Here is an 18,515-nt window from a genome sequence, read left to right on the forward strand (position 1 = left end):
AATGGGGTCAAATTTCGGAAAATGGTCTCACTACAATGAAATGGCTTCTCATCACACATGAATACAACTGGGCTCATTGAATTCACAAGAGTCTCAAATTTCCAGTCATGCCCAATTAATGCAATTCCAAGACTGTCTAGGGACCCCAGTATGCAGAAATATTCAAACACACCAGAATAAGAATAGGCGAAAAATAACACATTAATTCTGCATGAGCAAAACTGCATGGTTTTTGTCCCTAACTGCATGGGATTGGCATAAAGTGGGCATGTCTGTAAATGGGAGACTTGTGGGTACCCATAGAATTCATAGAACCCATTTACATCCAGATATCTTGAGGTGAGCGGTCAAGGGGCCATTTTGAATATGGCCATGCCAGTTTATTCTTTATTTAGCCCCCTACCCCTACAACCTAGCATGTCATGGTTGGTATGATACCGGTCTCCATTCTAGCTATAGAACTTATAGAACTAAAGACCGTAATGTTGGCTGTAACATTTCATCAAAAGCAACACCGCTGTTGCTGTGTCACTAAGCATCTGGCCTTCTTAGCTGTGGTTTGACTGCTTCAGCTAAACTGTAACTGTCTCGGGTTTAAAACACAGCCGTGTACTAAGTTGGACATGATTGTGTCAAAATGAGAACTGGTTCAGCTGGACACACACGCTGTGGAATATTAATGCAGATTTTTTATTTCAGCCAACCATAGTGCCAGCTGAGGACAGAATTTAAAGACCAACCCATTGGAACAATGTACAGTGTGTGTTTCATCGCTCATAGTTGCAATTTTGATTGTCAAAAAAGTAATTTTTCAGTCTATACCAAAAATACAATCCTATTGTAGAGCAGTGTTTCTCAAATGGCGGTACTAAAATAATTATACTAATAATAACAAATGAATTTAGTGATGGATTCTAATCATTTGAAATGTAGGCTAGCATTTAAGTGTTTTTCAGTTACAAGGTTGTTGTTTAGCCTAAACAGGCGCAGCGTTGTACCTCTTTATATAGGTTTTTTTTTCCTACCAAAATGTTTTGCACTTTTCAGGGAGTACTTGGCGGAAAAAATATTTCAAAGGGGGTTCATTATTGATAAATGTTTAAGAACCCCTGTTGAAGAGCACTGTCTCCTTTACAGTGATTTATCTACTGCAATATTATTAACCTGTTGGATTGAGCTTACATTAAAAACACAGAAGGAATTGGCCATTGGACATGTTCTTTTTCTCACAACAAAGTAAAAAAAAAGTAAAAATCAAAGATGTACTTGAGTAATGCTGCACAATTTGATAATGTACTTAAAAGTAAAAAATGAAAAGTACTTATTATACAGAAAAAGTGCCCTTGTGAGTGTAAATGCATTATTAGATTCTTATAACTAATGCATTCATGTTTAAGTAGAATTTGAATGATGTAGCTGGTTAAGGTGGAGCTGTTAGATTATTTAATCTGTTATATATTATAAATTGATCATAGTTTTGTATGTAAAATAATTTTTCTTTAAAGTAACTGGTGACTTAATATGGCTGTAAAATTAATGGAGTAGAAGTATAAAGTAGCAGAAAATGGAAGTACCTCAAAATTGTACTTGAACGTTAAAGGTGCCCTGCCACACGTATTTCATTACTTTGTGGTAATGTCTGAAGTTCTACCATGGACTTTGTAACATTTTTTGTGTAAAAAATGCCTTGGTTACCTGGTTTCAAGCCATTCCAGCGTGGTATACAAAGCCTGCTGGAAGACTCAGCTCGATTTCTGCCAGTTCTCATTAATATTCAACGAGCTAAGCTGCTTGACTCTGATTGGTTAACAGCTAGCCAATGAGAGCCTGGCTATCAGCATCCTTTACCCAGCGCAACTGAATAGCAATCAGCTCAGGAAACATGATGTCAGACTGACCAGCTTTTGTAATTGGCTGATTTCTCCGCTTATTTCTTTTCAGTGGCTAGAGGAGGTAGCAGTTCATTTTCACATTCACAACATAACACAAACACATATGGACCTAACAGATTTCAAAAAATGCAAGTAAAAACTGTTTTGTGTGGCAGGGCACCTTTTTAAGAAATTATTCAAATTATATAAAATGACCTGAAGTGGCATTTTTTTGGTGAAACCCCCACAGGTGCAGTTTTATTGGGGTTTTAGTGTTTAAAAAAAAAAAAAAAAAAAATGACAATAGCTCTCCTTTTGTGTCCGAGAGCTTTTTAAAAAGTTAAACCGTTTGAGGCTTGTTGACGTTCAGTTGGTGTTTCTTTGTTTTGGCTCTGCAACTGAACCAGCTGCAGAGTGGCTGGGAGAGCTGGGATGTGGAGACGGATCCCAGTGGATCAGAGCAGATGAAGGTTGTACACATAAACCTCTATTAGCAACAAGGAAAAAGGATTAATTGTCAATTTGTGCTGTTTATTTATGGTGGTCATGCAGTCTCCAGTGATTTAGTGTGTGTGTGTTTTGTGGTAGACTTTGTTATCCATCCCTTGTCCTACCTGATAGTGTTTCATGGTCACTTTGCCAATTTGTTTTTCTTAAAGTGGGAATAATTTAGGTACTTTTAGAGACAAATTCAATATTGATGTGGCCAGACAATGACAAGTCAATTTTAAGTTTCCAAGTAATGCATTGGGATGAGGACGTTGAGGACATCAATGGCATTATTAGCTGTTTTAAAAGCTATTATATTGACGTAGTTTAAAAATTCAGTTTCTAACCTTTTAAATGTTGTCCATCCTTGGAGTATAACACACATCTATGCAACATGCACCTGTTTTACCACATTCTCACTCCCATCGCGTAAAATACGGATGCTTGGTCAGGTGCCTTTGCCGTTGTAGGCAAAAAAGAACAGGACAGTTGGGCTCAGGAAAAGAAGAACGGGACAGTTGGGTTTAGGTAAAGAAGAACGGGACAGTTGGGTTTAGGTAAAGAAGAACGGGACAGTTGGGTTTAGGTAAAGAAGAACGGGACAGTTGGGTTTAGGTAAAGAAGAACGGGACAGTTGGGTTTAGGTAAAGAAGAACGGGACAGTTGGGTTTAGGTAAAGAAGAACGGGACAGTTGGGTTTAGGTAAAGAAGAACGGGACAGTTGGGTTTAGGTAAAGAAGAACGGGACAGTTGGGTTCAGGAAAAGAATAAAGCATCCATTGGATTTAGGAAACGTGACACGCGAGACAATGACCCCCGGTCTCCGGGGTGAAAGTCCTGTGTTGTTTGACCCATCAACCCGCGGAATTTCGGAATTTCATACTACTCTCTACCGCTGTGGCGCTTAACACTATGTCATCTTCCACGCCGAGTAGCTGCTGCTCTGCCCGGTGAATTGTACACAAACGCTGAAGGGTGATTTTTGCGTCGAATCAGACGCTGACAGCCACTGCCCAAGCGTCGGTATTTTACAAGTTCGGAGTGAGAACGGGTTGGTTTTACACCTTGGTATGTTATATCTTGATCTCATCCCACTTTCCTGCTTAATTCTGAGAGTTTTAGACCTATATGTAACCAAAATGACACAATCCAAGACTAACAGAAAGGAGAGATGAAAAGAAAAATAGCATAAAAGAATCATCATATAATATAAACATCATAATAAAGTTTATTTTATTTTCCATATGCTATTTCTTAAAAGTATACACTAATATTCTTGCACCCAATCGTATACAATGGGAATCATGCTTTCTCTCAATAACACATGTTTAACACAGGAGGGAGCAATGCAACGACTATTCATCAGTCTGCAGCTGCAGAATGTAGAGGAAAGGTCAGGTTGGGTTCAGTACGGTGTTCATTTTAGGAAAAGGCATCAGGTCTCGGATGAAAAGGCATCAAGTCACAGGCGAATCGGCATCGGAGTAGCCTAAAAGTCACTCATTCCAGACCACTGGATGCTTTGTTGAAGCTTGTTTTAACTCTCCAATTTCTATATATTAGAAATGTGGGTTTCTTTCAACACTCTGATCTTAACTATTAGTCAAAATAATTCACAATTTCAGATTTTTAACTCAAACATTAGATATAATTTCATATAAATTAAGTTCCAGTAAAAAATGTGTAAAACTAATAATAAGTTGATGTTAGTGGTGGAAAAAAAAAAGCACAGAAAAAAGAGACAGACAAATGACAATTTTGGACCCTGGAGGACAACACAAGAGTTACATTCAATGCACCCCTACCGATCATTCAATAGCATTCACACACTACTATTGGCCAGGCATCGCTAGGTAACGTAACCCGATTTGTTCAGGCCCTATCCCCTGACCAATCGGCTATCCTAACCTTTACCACTGGAGGTCGATGCCTAACCCCAATCAATCAGGCTGCTTCGTCTGGCGGGACTTGCCTAGAAGTTACGTGCATGGGATCCATAATATCGCATCCCTGACCTCCAGTGTCAAGCACAAATAACATCAGTTAAAAATGAAAAAGACAGAGAAGAAGAGATACAGCTGTCTATCTGCCAACCCATAGAGCGAATCTTTACTTTAACTGGGTTATAAATTCTAGATAGGATATTTATGAACATAATGATTCAAACGATGCAGAGCATGTACATTTTCATTCACAGACAAGTGACTCACAATTGGGTATTGGAACAAAGACAAGTGTCATAAAAATAAACTAGAATAACAAGTAGCCTACACCTATAATTGTCAGAGAAGAATTGCCCTAGTGGAAACATGTAACAACTGGAAAACCTTAGTCAAGCAAGCTTCCCACACACAACAGTCAGGAGAAGAAGATGAAGGCAGAGTTTATAATGACGATATATGGTTTGCAAGGTTAGGGTTGGGCAGCGTATGGATTTTAACGATTCTGAATCCAATCTATTCAGTATTTTCTAAATTCACTCAGCCATTTTTGAATCGCAAAAGCATCCTCAATAACCCACAAAAACACCCCAGTGTTGTCTAAATTGGCCAAGCAGTTGCTCAAATATTGTCCATTTAATTATCAATATTATTATAGCTCATTATGCTAGTTTTAGTTAGGCAAATTGTCCCATGTATACAAATTAGCATGCAGCAGACCCATACTGTACATTTTACAACATATAACTTTGGGGTCACTAACATTTCCGAGTTCATATTGCTGGCAAGTAGGCTATTACGTTGTGGGAGAAGTCTGAATAAATGGCTCCCTCCGCTTTCTATTTTTTTGCAGTCAAACGCTGCTTTTCAGCATTGTATTTGGTTAATCTTTAGTTATTTTGTAATAGACATCAAAAAGTGAACTGCAGGTATAACAATCACTTGTTAGATTTTAACCTCCATTTCCAATGTCCAGTGCTTTGTTAAATTAACCCACTGCTCATGCTGTACTGCATACCTGATGCTAAGAGGAGTTTTCGGGGTACATAAGTCAACAGACTCATTTTGTGACCCTCGATTGCACCTGCAAGGACAGCTGTCAAAACCCCTGGCGCTCCATTAAAACACTGTCCGCTGACAGAGATGCTGTATAATTGCGCTAGTGTGATGTGAGCAGAGCTGCTTTAAGTTGCAAACATCTATTTTTTCTCATCTAGTGTATTTCAGTGATAGAGTACTGATGTTGGTTGAAAATGTAACCCTTGTGTTGTCTTCGGGTAAAAATTTGACCCGTTTTCAAAGTTTTTTATATCAGAAATATGGGTTTCTTTCAACCAAATTGCCATACAATGGAAGCCATACAACATTCTTCGCAGGTAAAATTAATGATTACTTCCATTGAATTTTGGGTGTTTTATTCAATTTTATAGCATTTGAAAGTAAAGTTTTTTTTAAATGGCTTTAAAACCATCTCCTGACTAAACTTTGAGATAAACGGTGCGTCACTCAACATCCTCTGATTTTTTTATTTATTTTTTTTCTTTCAAAATAATTCATAATTTCTGCTTTTTCTTTTTTTTTTTTTTTTGCCTATTGTTAGGTATAATGTCATTTAAATAAGGTTTATTGATGATGTCAAAAATGTCGGAAAAAGCACAAAAAATGAATTTTCAATTTTAGACCCAGAAGGACAACAAGTTGATGGTCAACGGGGAGACAACACAAGGGTTAAGTGTTTTGTTAATGCTGAGGCTTCAGAGATTTATTATGCAAAATCCAATAAGACACTTTACAAAATATAATAGTAAAACAAATTAAAGGAGAGCTTGTATGCAGGTTTAATTTAGGTGAAGTCAAACTTAAATACTTTAATTTTAATGTAGGCATATTGTGGGGTATATAACATGGCCAGGATAAGTGGAAGTCTGATACAGATGATACCTACATCTCAGTACAGAAATTGGATTACATAAACTTTGTTTTTGACTAAAAACTGGCCAGAGATCAGTGGGTAAAATAAAGTTGGCCACTAAGCTGGTTAGATTCAGGGTAGAAAAGGTCAAAGTAACAGAAACCGACAATTTCTGCAGATAAAGAAAGTCCTGAATATATATTAAATATATTGAAACTGACAACTCAGATTGTAAAGTGTCTCGAGATAACTCTTGTTATGATTTGATACTATAAATAAAATTCAATTCAATATTCAGCATCTGTTTACCTTGCTATCTCCCCTCATAGTTTCAGATTGGCTATATTAAAGCGTAGACGTAGCTTATAGATCTTTGTATTGTCTACATCATTTGATGTTTGAGTCTGAGAATGGTTCATGACTGATTTTTTTTTTTTTTTTTTTCTATTTCATGCTGCTTTTCTCAGCTGCTGAGTGAGGAAGTGGACAAAGTAAGTACCTTCACTCGTGGACAGTGTGGGTGGCAATCTGTTTGTGTCTAAATATTTTATATAAAACGTTACATGTGCTTCTTAACTTGTCTTTTAATGGCTCCTTCCTGTCCTGTCGTTTCCACATCCAGGCTGAGCATGAGCTTCGAGTTGCTCAGACAGAGTTTGACCGACAAGCTGAGGTCACCAGACTGCTGCTGGAAGGCATCGGCAGCACACATGTGAGTTAAACATGTCCCAGCATGGGACTCTTTTTATGAGCCAGCTGTGATGGAAAACTGTTAGTCAGAGTTGCCAGACCATACTGTCCGTAGTAGTGATGTAGAGGAAATGAGCAACGTGACTCAATCTTTGTTCAAAACTATTGCACAGATTACCCCAATTATTGTGAAATTACACATTCATGCTCCCAAAAGGTTGCATATGCTTTTTCTGCCATCAGTAGATGAAAACCGGAAATGACGCACGTAGGTCTGGCTTCTCCCGAATTTTAAAGCCGACCGCAATGGCGGCTCGTTCTGAATACGATCTCGTATTTTACGAAAATTGTTCACCAAAACGTGTTTAAGCGAGAAATAGGCCATACAGTTGCTACACCAAACAGACTCGAGTCACCGACCTCGCCAGACTGTCCAACGGCCAATAATCGGGTTAGTGTGTCAGTGCCTTTACACTCAGTCGATGGGACAATTACATCTTTTGAATTAACTGTGGGAACTTATTGTCCCATTCAGCAACTCTTTATTGTAAGAAATGGTGTACTATCCTAAGAACAAACTGCCAGGTGGTGCATGCAGAACAGTACAAGGAAAATAGGAAGATGTTTGGAGAGCTATTGTGACTGACTAGCACCAGCATGTTTTTGGCTGCTAGAGTGTTAGCTTTTAGCTCGCCAGCTACAATAGTTCATGAACTAAACGTATTAGTCATTATGTCACTATTGTGATACATTATGATACTGTCGCTCTAGAGCATGGGTCACCAAACTAAGGCCCGCGGCCAACTCAGGCCCGCCACGCCCCTTTGACCGCCCCCCCCCAGCCCCTCTGCCCCCCACTACTTGAACCATGAGGCAATCCCCCAAAGTCGTCATGGCCTATTTTTTTTAAATTGCTGTTTGGAAAATAATAACATGTCTACATCTGGTATTTTGTTGATTTTTTTTTCAGTTAAAAATTGATATTTAGTTATAAAATGAACTATAATATTTGTTGAATTTTCGTCACCCCGACATGCTCGAGATCAAGCAATGTCAGACAGCGCATGCGCGTTGTCACACGCGCGCAACGGTCAATGTTCAGGACAGCAAAATGGCTAGCGTTAAACGAAAAGTTGATAGAGAGTGCAGAGTTTTCAAAGAACAGTGGACCAACGATTATTTTTTTGTTCAGTGTAAGGACCGTGCAGTTTGTATTATATGTAAAGAAAGTGTGGCGGTTTTCAAAGAATATAATCTGCGTTGTCACCACGAAACCCGCCACAAAGAGTATACTAGCCTGCGAGGGCGAGCAAGAGAAGACAGGATTCGGAGGATGAAAGGCGGACTGGCTGCACAACAGAATGTATTCCTTTGCCAAACTCAGGTCAACCAGGCTGCTGTCCGAGCTAGCTATAAGGTAGCTCACCTACTAGCTACCCATGGAAAGCAGTTTACTGATGGGGACTTTGTTAAAGAATGCATGCTTGCTGTGGCCGAGGAGATGTGTCCCGACACGAAGGATGCGCGCAACGCGGTGAGTCTCTCCGCACCTACTATGACCAGGTGAATCGAAGATTTGGGGGACAACGTCTATGACCAACTGAATAAGAAAGCGTCAGAAATCGAGTTTTTTGCTTTGGCCATGGATGAGAGCCTTGACGTGCAGGACACAGCACAACTGCTCATTTTTATTTGTGGAGTTAGCTAAGGTTTGAAGTGTCTGAGGAGCTGGCGGCTCTAAAAAGTCTCAAAGGTACTACGACAGGAGAGGATATTTTTGTCCAAGTGTGCAAAACAATGGAAGAGTTGGATCTGCACTGGTCTAAATTGGCCAGCATCACTACGGATGGCGCACCTAGTATGGTTGGCACAACAAGGGGGCTAGTAGGGCGCTTGAACAGCGAATTCGAGGAACAAGGTCTTACCCCGCCACTACAAGTCCACTGTCTGATTCACCAGCAAGCACTATGCTGCAAAGTTTTGAAGCGGGCGTCTGTCATGAAGGTGGTTGTGCACTGTGTCAACTACATCCGAAAACATGGGCTGAAACACAGACAGTTCCAGGCCTTTCTCTCCGAGCTTGAGTCTGCCTACGAGGATGGGCTGTACTACACAAGTACAATTGGTTAAGCCGAGGCAGAGTGTTGCGCCGTTTCTATCACCTGCTACCCGAAATCAACGCCTTCCTGCAGTCTAAAGGTGAAACGGTACGAGAGCTGACCGAGCCAGAATGGAAATGGGACCTCGCGTTTTTAACTGATGTGACTGAAATGTTGAACCATCTTAATGTGCAGCTCCAAGGCAAAGGGAAGCTAATCAGTGACATGTATTCCCACATCAAAGCGTTCAAGGTCAAACTAGTGCTGCTTGTGCGACAGGTCCAAAAGCTGGACTTCACATCTCCCTGCCACCCAAAGCTACTGCGCTGAGAAACCAGCTGTCCTGTTCCCAGTCGAAAAGTGCAAGGATGCACTGGAAATGCTGCAGGGAGAGTTCAGTGCGCGGTTCCGTGAGCTTCATGTCAACGGTAAAGGAATATGCGTGTTCCAGAACCCCTTTGCTGCCGACAATTGTGATATCCTTAAAGACGTGTTCAAGCCTGACAGTCTCATTGAGTTCTATGCTGCGCTCCCAGAGGAAACCTACCCAAACATCAAACAGCATGCAATGAAGATGTCCACAGTTTTTGGCACCTACATCTGTGAGCAAACCTTTTCCCACATGAAGCAAACCAAGAATCCAACAAGGAACAGACTCACAGATAAACACTTGCATCAGACCTTGAGACTGGCTACCACTAGACTGTAACCAGACATTGAACTTCTCACCAGCCAGAAGCAAGCACACAGTTCACACTGATACGGTAAGCACACTGATTTTAACAATTACTGATTTTAATTATAAATATTAAATATGCAGTAAGGTTCATTTATTAAACATTAGTTAATACGCTATATGTATAGGAGTACTGTCATAGCAAAAAAAATGAGCCGAATCGGTGCTAGCAACACGGAGCTGATGCCGAGAGCTCCCACTCAGCTAAAACGGCAGTTATGGGGGCATAAGATAAAGAGCTGCTAGCTGCCGCCTGGAATGAGTGAGTGTGTTCAGCCCAGCTTTGGTAATAATCATCACGCAGCAGTTCCGTGTGTATTTGTAGCAAGCATATATATATATATATATATATATATATATATATATATATATATATATATATAATATAATATCAGGCGCCTGCTGGTCTGGTGGATGTCCTCCAGAGGACAGTTCATGCTTTCACGGCGAAATTTTGAAGTTTATTCCCCCCTCAAAATAGGTAATTGAGCACTGTAGTGGTTAGGATCATATCAGTGACTATGTAACTACATGGAACGGACCAAATGATGCCTGTTTCTTGTAAAGTAACTAGCGCTACACAAGGCTTTAGTCTTGCGCTGAAGTCCCGTGGGAATTCAGTAGTAGCAGGAAAAGGTAAACAGCAGTGTGCAGATCGGAGCGTAGTGTGTGAAGAGTGAAAAGCGGAGGTGTTCACAAGGGAAGAAGCATGGAGTAACGTAACTATGGAGCTAGAGCTAGCCTTCAGTAACGCTATTATTGTACAAGAAACAGGTATCATTTGGCCCGTTTCCATGTAGTTACATAGTCACTGATAGGATCACTACAGTGCTGAATAATCCTATTTTTGAGGGGGGAATACTGTCCTCTGGAGGACATCCACCAGACCAGCGGGTGCCTGTGGATTGTTGTCGGCCGCAGCAGGCGAGGGCGGCGGGGAGGAAGTAGAAGGATGCCGGTCGGGCCTGCTAGCCCGGCTAAGGAAAATACCACACAATTCGCCACTGCAGAGACTCCTATTCACCAACGCCAGATGGATCGCACACAAAATGTGTGTGTGTATGTATGTATGTGTATATATATATGTGTGTGTGTGTATATGTATATGTGTGTATATATACTGTATATATATATTCTACAAATACACACGGAACTGCTGCGTGATGATTATTAACGAAGCCGGGCTGAACACACTCACTCATCCCAGACGGCAACTAAAAGGGTAGGTGGATTTAAACAATGGATAAATTGCTAAACGCATCTTGTTGTCATGTAAGGGCCCTGTTCATGTTGCACAGACATTTTAATTGCATTTTGTGTCTGTTAAGAGGCACAAAGGCACTCTTTATCTTATGCCCCCATAACTGCCGTTTTAGCTGAGTGGGAGCTCTCGGCATTAGCTGCAGCAGCTCCGTGTTGCTAGCACCGATTCGGCTCATTTTCTTTGCTATCGACAGTACTTGCATACATATAGCGATCAAGATTAACGTAAAAATTAACAAGATTTTAATAAAGTATGAGTAAATGTTTAAATTAACATTAACAAAGATGAATAAATGCTGTATAAGTGCAGTTCATTATTAGTTAATGTTAACTAATGTAGTTAACTAATGTTAACTAATGAACCGTATTGTAAAGCGTTTTTGCTACATATTTTGTAAAAGTATGTCACAGAGAAAAGCAGACAGCAGCATGTCTTGCCATTTACTGAATATGGTGCTTCTTGTGTTCAATCTGTCATCCCTCCATCATGCCAGGGCTCCAGAAGGCACCTTGAAGTGAGGAGAGGAGACTGTTGCTGACCCCATCCCAAAGACAGCACAATTCATCAACAAGTACAAATCCAACTCACCTACATATACTACTGATTTTGATTACCATTATTCTGTATTATTGTTGTGCTTTAGTTTTGAGCCTACTGCTCATTTCATTTTCATCTTGACCTAAAAAATGTGCAAAAGAGCTGACTAGTTGTTCTATTACTCATGTTAAATGTTCTATTACTCATGTACTCTTGTTAAATGTTCTATTACTCATGTATAATTTCAATGTTTTTTTTTATTCATTAATTTATAGGCCTATTTATTTGACCTTTATTAAGTGCTGCACACAATTATTATTAATATTATTATTAATATCAACAGGCCTACCTATAATTTATAATTTTTCACTCTCCTTTGCCAGTGTCAATCACCTCAACTAGGCAGATGTTTCTTACCTTGACAGCTTTGATGTTATTTTTATTAGAAAATAAATAAATGGAATATCTGTGGTATTTCAAATTTAAACAAAGTGTGACTCAATTACTACTTTGGCAAACCACTAGTAAAGATAAATATGTGCCAGGAATCAAGTGTTAATATAGTAGTGTGGATATAGTAGTGGGGATGGCTGTGCCAGGCTAGTAATCTCTACTACACAATGAGGCCTGCTGGTGGTCATTTTGGTCTGGGTCATACAATTCTGTTATATAGCTGACCTGGCTCCGCCCCCCCCATCACAGTCAGGAACGATAATGTGTCCCCCAGAGAAAAAAGTTTGGTGACCCCTGCTCTAGAGCCACATATTTCACGCAGACTTGACTATTTCACACACAAAAAAACTAACATATGTATATTATAGGCCAATTCCACAATTTTTACACCAGATATTTAATATTTAATTTAACTTTTAGGCGGACCAATATAAATAAATACAGTGGCTTGAAAAAGTATTCATACCCCTTGAACTTTTCCACATTTTGTCACGTTACAACCACAAATGTAAATGTATTTCAATGGGATTTTATGTGATAGACCAACACTAAGTGGCGCATAATTGTGAAGTGGAAGGAAAATGATACATGGTGTAGCAGTTCCACTGCTGTAGACCTCTGTTCACAGACAACGACAAACACACAGGGAGGAATATTTGCCACAGCGCTTTATTTATGGATCGCATCAGCTAAATTGTCCCACAATCCGTCTGGAGCTCCCTCGCTCCCACTTGGCCCGAGGCTCTCGGTCGCGAGGGCAAAACTTGCGCTGTCCAGCTCACCACAAAGTGTCCACGTCTCCGCTCTCACAGTCGGCCATTCTTCCCCACACCACCACATACCCCCACCGCCAGCCACAGGCCAGGGCCAGCCGGCCTGACCTACTCCCCCCGCGAGCGGGAAAGGAAGTCGGCCACAACCATCCGCGACCCCGGTCTGTGGACCACCTTAAATCTAAACGGCTGCAACGCCAGGTACCACCGAGTGATCCTGGCGTTCGTGTTCTTCATACGGTGGAGCCACTGGAGGGGGGCGTGGTCCGAACAGAGGGTGAAGGAGCGACCCAGCAGGTAGTAACGCAGGGCCTCAACCGCCCACCGTATCGCCAGACACTCCTTCTCCACCGTGCTGTAACGTGCCTCCCGCTCAGACAGCTTGCGGCTAATGTAGAGGATCGGGTGGTCAACGCCCCGCACCTGCTGGGTCAGTACAGCTCCCACCCCTCTGTCCGATGCATCTGTCTGTAGAACAAAGGGGAGAGAAAAGTCAGGGGTGTGGAGGAGCGGCCCCCCACAGAGGGTCTGCTTCACCCTCTCGAACGCCTGTTGACAGGGCCCGTCCCAGTGGACGGATCGGAGGCCCCCTTTCGGGTGAGGTCAGTTAGGGGGCTGGTCAAGACAGCAAAGTCAGGTATGAAGCGCCTATAGTAACCAGCCAGCTCCAAAAACCGCCTCACCTGTTTCTTGGTCTTGGGCTGTGGGCAGGCTGCGGGCAGGCTGCAATCGCCGCGGTCTTGTCTACCTGTGGCCGCACCTGTCCGCCGCCCGAGTGGTACCCCAAATACCGTACCTCCCTCCGTCCAACCGCACACTTCGCTGGGTTGGCCGTGAGCCCTGCCTGCCTGAGGGACTCAAGGACCGCGGCCACCTGCCGCACATGCTCCGCCCACGTTGCACTGTGGATGATCACATCATCCAGATAGGCGGCAGCATATGCAGCGTGCGGCCGCAGCACCCTGTCCATCAGACGCTGAAACGTCGCGGGCCCCGAACAGGCGAGCGGGCGTCACGGTTGGTACAACCCGTACGGAGTGGAGAACGCTGTGTTGGCCTTGGACTCCGCAGATAAAGGGATCTGCCAGTAGCCCTTAGTCAGATCTAGTGTCGTGAAATATTTAGCCGTGCCTAACCGATCCAGGAGCTCATCGACCCGGGGCATGGGATAGGCATCAAACCGGGACAAATCGTTTACTCTACGATAATCTATGCAGAACCTGATGCCCCCGTCCTTCTTGGTCACCAGAACAATGGGGCTGCACCAGGCACTGCCAGATTCTTCGATCACTCCCATTTCCAGCATGGCCTTCAATTCTGCCTGTACCACTTTTCGTTTATGCTCGGGCAACCGATAGGGGCGTAAACGCACCGTCACACCCGGCTGCGTCTCAATGTGGTGTTGTATCAGGTTGGTCCGCCCCGGTAAGGGAGAGAACACATCAGCAAAACGCTGTTGCAGTTCAGCCAGGTCAGCGCTTGGGACGGGGTGGGATGGCTGTCACAAAGGGGGGAGGTTAGATTGGCCGATTTTGAGACCTCCGGCCCCAGCTCATCTCTATCCTTTACCACCGTCACCAGCGACACAGTGCCCGCCTCCCTCCACGCTTTCAGGAGGTTAAGATGGTAAATCTGAGTGTCTTCCCCCCTATCCGAGCGCACCACCTCATAGTCCACATCCCCCACTCGCCGTGTGACCACAAAGGGCCCTTGCCACTTGGCTAGTAATTTAGAACTGGACGTGGGGAGCAACACAAGCACTTTATCTCCTGGCGCGAACTGTCTTAACCGGGTCCCTCTGTCATACAAGCGCTGTTGACGTTCCTGGGCCTGGAGCAAATTCTCACGTGATAAACGCCCCAACGTGTGAAGCTTTGCCCTCAGGTCCAGGACGTACTGAACTTCATTCTTACTGGGGCTTGGACCATCTTCCCAGCTTTCTTTTACTAGGTCCAGCACCCCTCTTGGTTGCCTGCCGAACAGCAGCTCAAACGGGGAAAACCCGGTAGAGGCCTGGGGAACCTCCCTCACAGCAAATAACAGAGGGTCCAGCCACCTAACCCAGTCGCGTTCGCCCTCGTGCATGAATTTGCGGATCATGGATTTCAATGTCTTGTTCAGCCGCTCCACCAACCCATCCGTCTGAGGGTGGTAGACACTGGTCCGAACAGACTTGATGCCCAGCAACCCGTAAAGTTCCCTTATTGTGCGAGACATAAACAACGTGCCCTGATCAGTTAGAATCTCTTTCGGGATCCCAACTCGGGAGATGACCTTAAACAGGGCCCGCGCTACGCTCTTCGCCAAGATCGTGCTCAAAGGCACTGCTTCGGGATAGCGGGTTGCGTAATCTATCAAAACCAGCACAAATCGATATCCCTGCGAGCTCCGGGGAAATGGCCCGACGAGGTCCATACCGATCCTTTCAAACGGCACCTCCATCAGTGGTAATGGGCGCAAAGGCGCTCTCGGCACAGACGGGGAATTCACCAACTGGCAGTCGGGGCAGGACGCACACCAACGGCGTACGTCCCCCCAGATGCCAGGCCAATAGAATCGGGCCATTATCCGGTTCAACGTCTTATCGGATCCCATGTGTCCCCCCATTGGATTATAATGAGCCGCCCGGAAAATCATTTCCCGGCGGCTTTTTGGCACCAACAATTGGGTAGTAATTTCATCTGTTCGTGCGTCACGGCTCACGCGGTACACCCTGTCCCTAATCACTGAGAAATGCGGATACGTGAGAGCCGCATCAGGGCGCACCATTTGACCATCAATTCTTATCACTTGGTCCAAAGCTGAGCGTAGAGTGTTGTCACAAGACTGCTCGAGTGGAAAATCTTCCATGGAGTCAAATGCAGGGACCAGCGGGGTCTCCTTTGGAGACCCCGATGGGCCCTGCTCTCCCTCGTCAGCGTCGGACAACCTCGCGTCACCACTGAGCACAGCACACATTCCATATGTCCCCACCGGCCGTGCACGCCCCCCTGCACATTGCCCCATCAGTTTATCAAAACCCCGCCAATCTGTGCCCAAAATAAGGGGGTGCGTCAGGCGGGAGCTAACCGCGGCCCGTACTCTGTATTTATTCCCCCCGGTTCTAATGTCAAGCGACACCACGGGGTAAGGGTGAACATCCCCATGCACACATCTTATCTCAACCCATGATGCCCCTACCAAAGCCCCGGGACGAACCAGGTTCTGGTGGATCAAAGACTGCATGCAGCCTGAATCCACCATCGCCTGATATACACCCCCTCGAATCCTTACCGGAACGCGGTACGACCCTCCGGCGTCGAGGAGGGGGGCCGGAGGGCCCGCAACCCGGACCACCTGCCCAACCTCCATCAGAGGGCACTCCCGGCGAAAGTGACCGGACTGCCCACACCTCCAGCACCCCTGCCCCGGCGTCTGAGGAGCCCCCTGTGGGTCTGGAGCCTGTTGAACAGAGGGAGAAGAAACAAAACTAGTCAGGGGCGGAGCGATTCTCCTGGGAGCAGGCGCCTGCCGAGACTCCCCGGCGACTAGGGCTCCCGGCGGCGGCAGCCGCTTGCGTGGCGCAGGTTCTGGGCGGGCCCCCTCCGACACTGGCATCCCCCCATCCTGCCGCGTCGGATGGACAGCCAGATAGTCCTCCGCCAACGTCACTGCCCCCGCGACGTTCGCCGGCCGATGGCACCTCACCCAGGCAGCCGCTCTACTCGGCAGCCCCTCCAACAACTGTTCCAGAACGATCTTCTCCAATAGGGCCGATTCCCCCGGCGAGCGTCCCGGTCGCAGCCATCTGGTCGCAGCATCCCTCAGCCGTAGAGAGAAGGCAAACGGCCGGTCAGTCGGGCCCAGGCGGGCGGTGATGGTCCTCCACCGACCGCCCCGTCCGATCCAGGACCGCCTTCCTCACCACCGAAAAGCTGCCCCGGCTGGCCGCCGGCAGGCCGAGCGCCGCCGCCTGTGCCTCACCCGCCAGCAGCGGCAACAGACGCACCGCCCACTCCGATTCCGGCCAGCCGCACACCGCCGCCGTCACCTCGAAGGAGTCAAGAAACGCCTGCGAGTCCTCCTTGACCGTCATCCGCTGCAGAGCCACCCCCACAGCCGCCGGCCGGGCCGGCCCAGCCGCACCCCTGGATGCCATGTGAGCCAGGAACCGGGCCTGCCGGGAACCGGGCCTGCCAGGAACCGGGCCTGCCCGTCCAGTGCGTCGCGCACCGACTCCCAGTGCCGCTGCGAGAGCCGGGTCTGCTCCCGCTGCATCGCCGCCACTTGAGCAATCAGCTGCCCCAGCACAACCACCGGCTGCTGCGGCAACCCAGCCCGCGACGGGTCCGACATCCTCCCCACGCGAACAGAGGCACGTTGGGCGCCACTGTAGCAGTTCCACTGCTGTAGACCTCTGTTCACAGACGACAAACACACAGGGAGGAATATTTGCCACAGCGCTTTATTTAAGGATCGCATCAGCTAAATTGTCCCACAATCCGTCTGGAGCTCCCTCGCTCCCACTTGGTCCGAGGCTCTCGGTCGCGAGGGCAAAACTTGCGCTGTCCAGCTCACCACAAAGTGTCCACGTCTCCGCTCTCACAGTCGGCCATTCTTCCCCTTGTTCCGGCTCACTACTGCTTTTAAAGGGAGAACATAATCAGACAACTCGCTGCAGATGTAGCAATCAGTCCCTCCCTACCTGCTCACCTGAGCCACCACCTCCTCCCCACACCCCCTCCACACCACCACACATGGTTTTCAAATTTTTTTGTGGGCGTGTGGCTTGCAAAAGTATTCAGCCCCCCTGAGTCAATACTTTGTAGAAACACCTTTCGCTACAGTTACAGCTGCAAGTCTTTTGGGGTATGTCTCTACCAGCTTTGCACATCTACAGACTGACATTTTTGTCCATTCTTGTTTGCAAAATAGCTCAAGCTCAGTCAGATTAGATGGAAAGCGTCTGTGAACAGCATGTTTCAAGTCTTGCCAGAGATTCTCAATTGGATTTAGATCTGGACTTTGACTGGGCCATTCTAACACATGAATATGCTTTGATCTAAACCATTCCATTGTAGTTCTGGCTGTATGTTTAGGGTCATTGTCCTGCTGGAAAGTGAACCTCCGCCCCTGTCTCAAGTCTTTTGCAGACTCTAACAGGTTTTCTTCTAAAAGAGCCCTGTATTTGGCTCTATCCATCTTCCCATCAACTCTGACCAGTTTCCCTGTCCCTGTTGAAGAAAAGCATCCCCATAGCATGATGCTGCCACCACCATGTTTCACGGTGGGTATGGTGTGTTCTGGGTGATGTGCAGTGTTAGTTTTCCGCCATACAAAGAGTTTAGCATTTAGGCCAAAAACTTCAATTTTGGTGTCATCTGACCAGAGCACCTTCCTCCACATGTTTGCTGTGTCCCTCACATGGCTTGTGGCAAACTGCAAACGGAACTTTTTATGGCTTTCTTCTTCCCACTCTTCCATAAAGGCCCGATTTGTGGAGTGCACAACTAATAGTTGTCCTGTGGACAGATTCTCCCACTTGAGCTGTGGATCTCTGCAGCTCCTCCAGAGTTACCATGGGCCTCTTGGCTGCTTCTCTGATCAATGCTCTCCTTGCCTGGCTTGTCAGTTTAGGTGGACGGCCATGTCTTGGTAGGTTTGCAGTTGTGCCATACTCTTTCCATTTTCGAATAATGGCTTGAACAGCGCTGCATGAGATGTTCAAAGCTTGGGATATTTTTTTATAACCTAACCCTGCTTTAAACTTCT

The 18,515-nt window shown here is 45.4% G+C and overlaps 1 protein-coding gene across 2 annotated transcripts in view; it reads left to right on the plus strand.

Annotated features, from left to right (window-relative positions):
• Positions 1–18,515, plus strand: part of sh3glb2b (SH3-domain GRB2-like endophilin B2b) — a 50,833-nt gene that overhangs the window by 16,012 nt on the left and 16,306 nt on the right. For both annotated transcript variants that reach the window (XM_028602190.1, XM_028602189.1), the window contains 2 exons: positions 6,680–6,703; positions 6,835–6,924. In XM_028602190.1, the coding sequence (XP_028457991.1) occupies positions 6,680–6,703; positions 6,835–6,924 (114 nt within the window). The remainder of the gene's footprint in view (positions 1–6,679; positions 6,704–6,834; positions 6,925–18,515) is intronic.

Source organism: Perca flavescens, chromosome 16, assembly GCF_004354835.1.
Source record: "Perca flavescens isolate YP-PL-M2 chromosome 16, PFLA_1.0, whole genome shotgun sequence".
NCBI classification, from domain to species: Eukaryota; Metazoa; Chordata; class Actinopteri; order Perciformes; family Percidae; genus Perca; species Perca flavescens.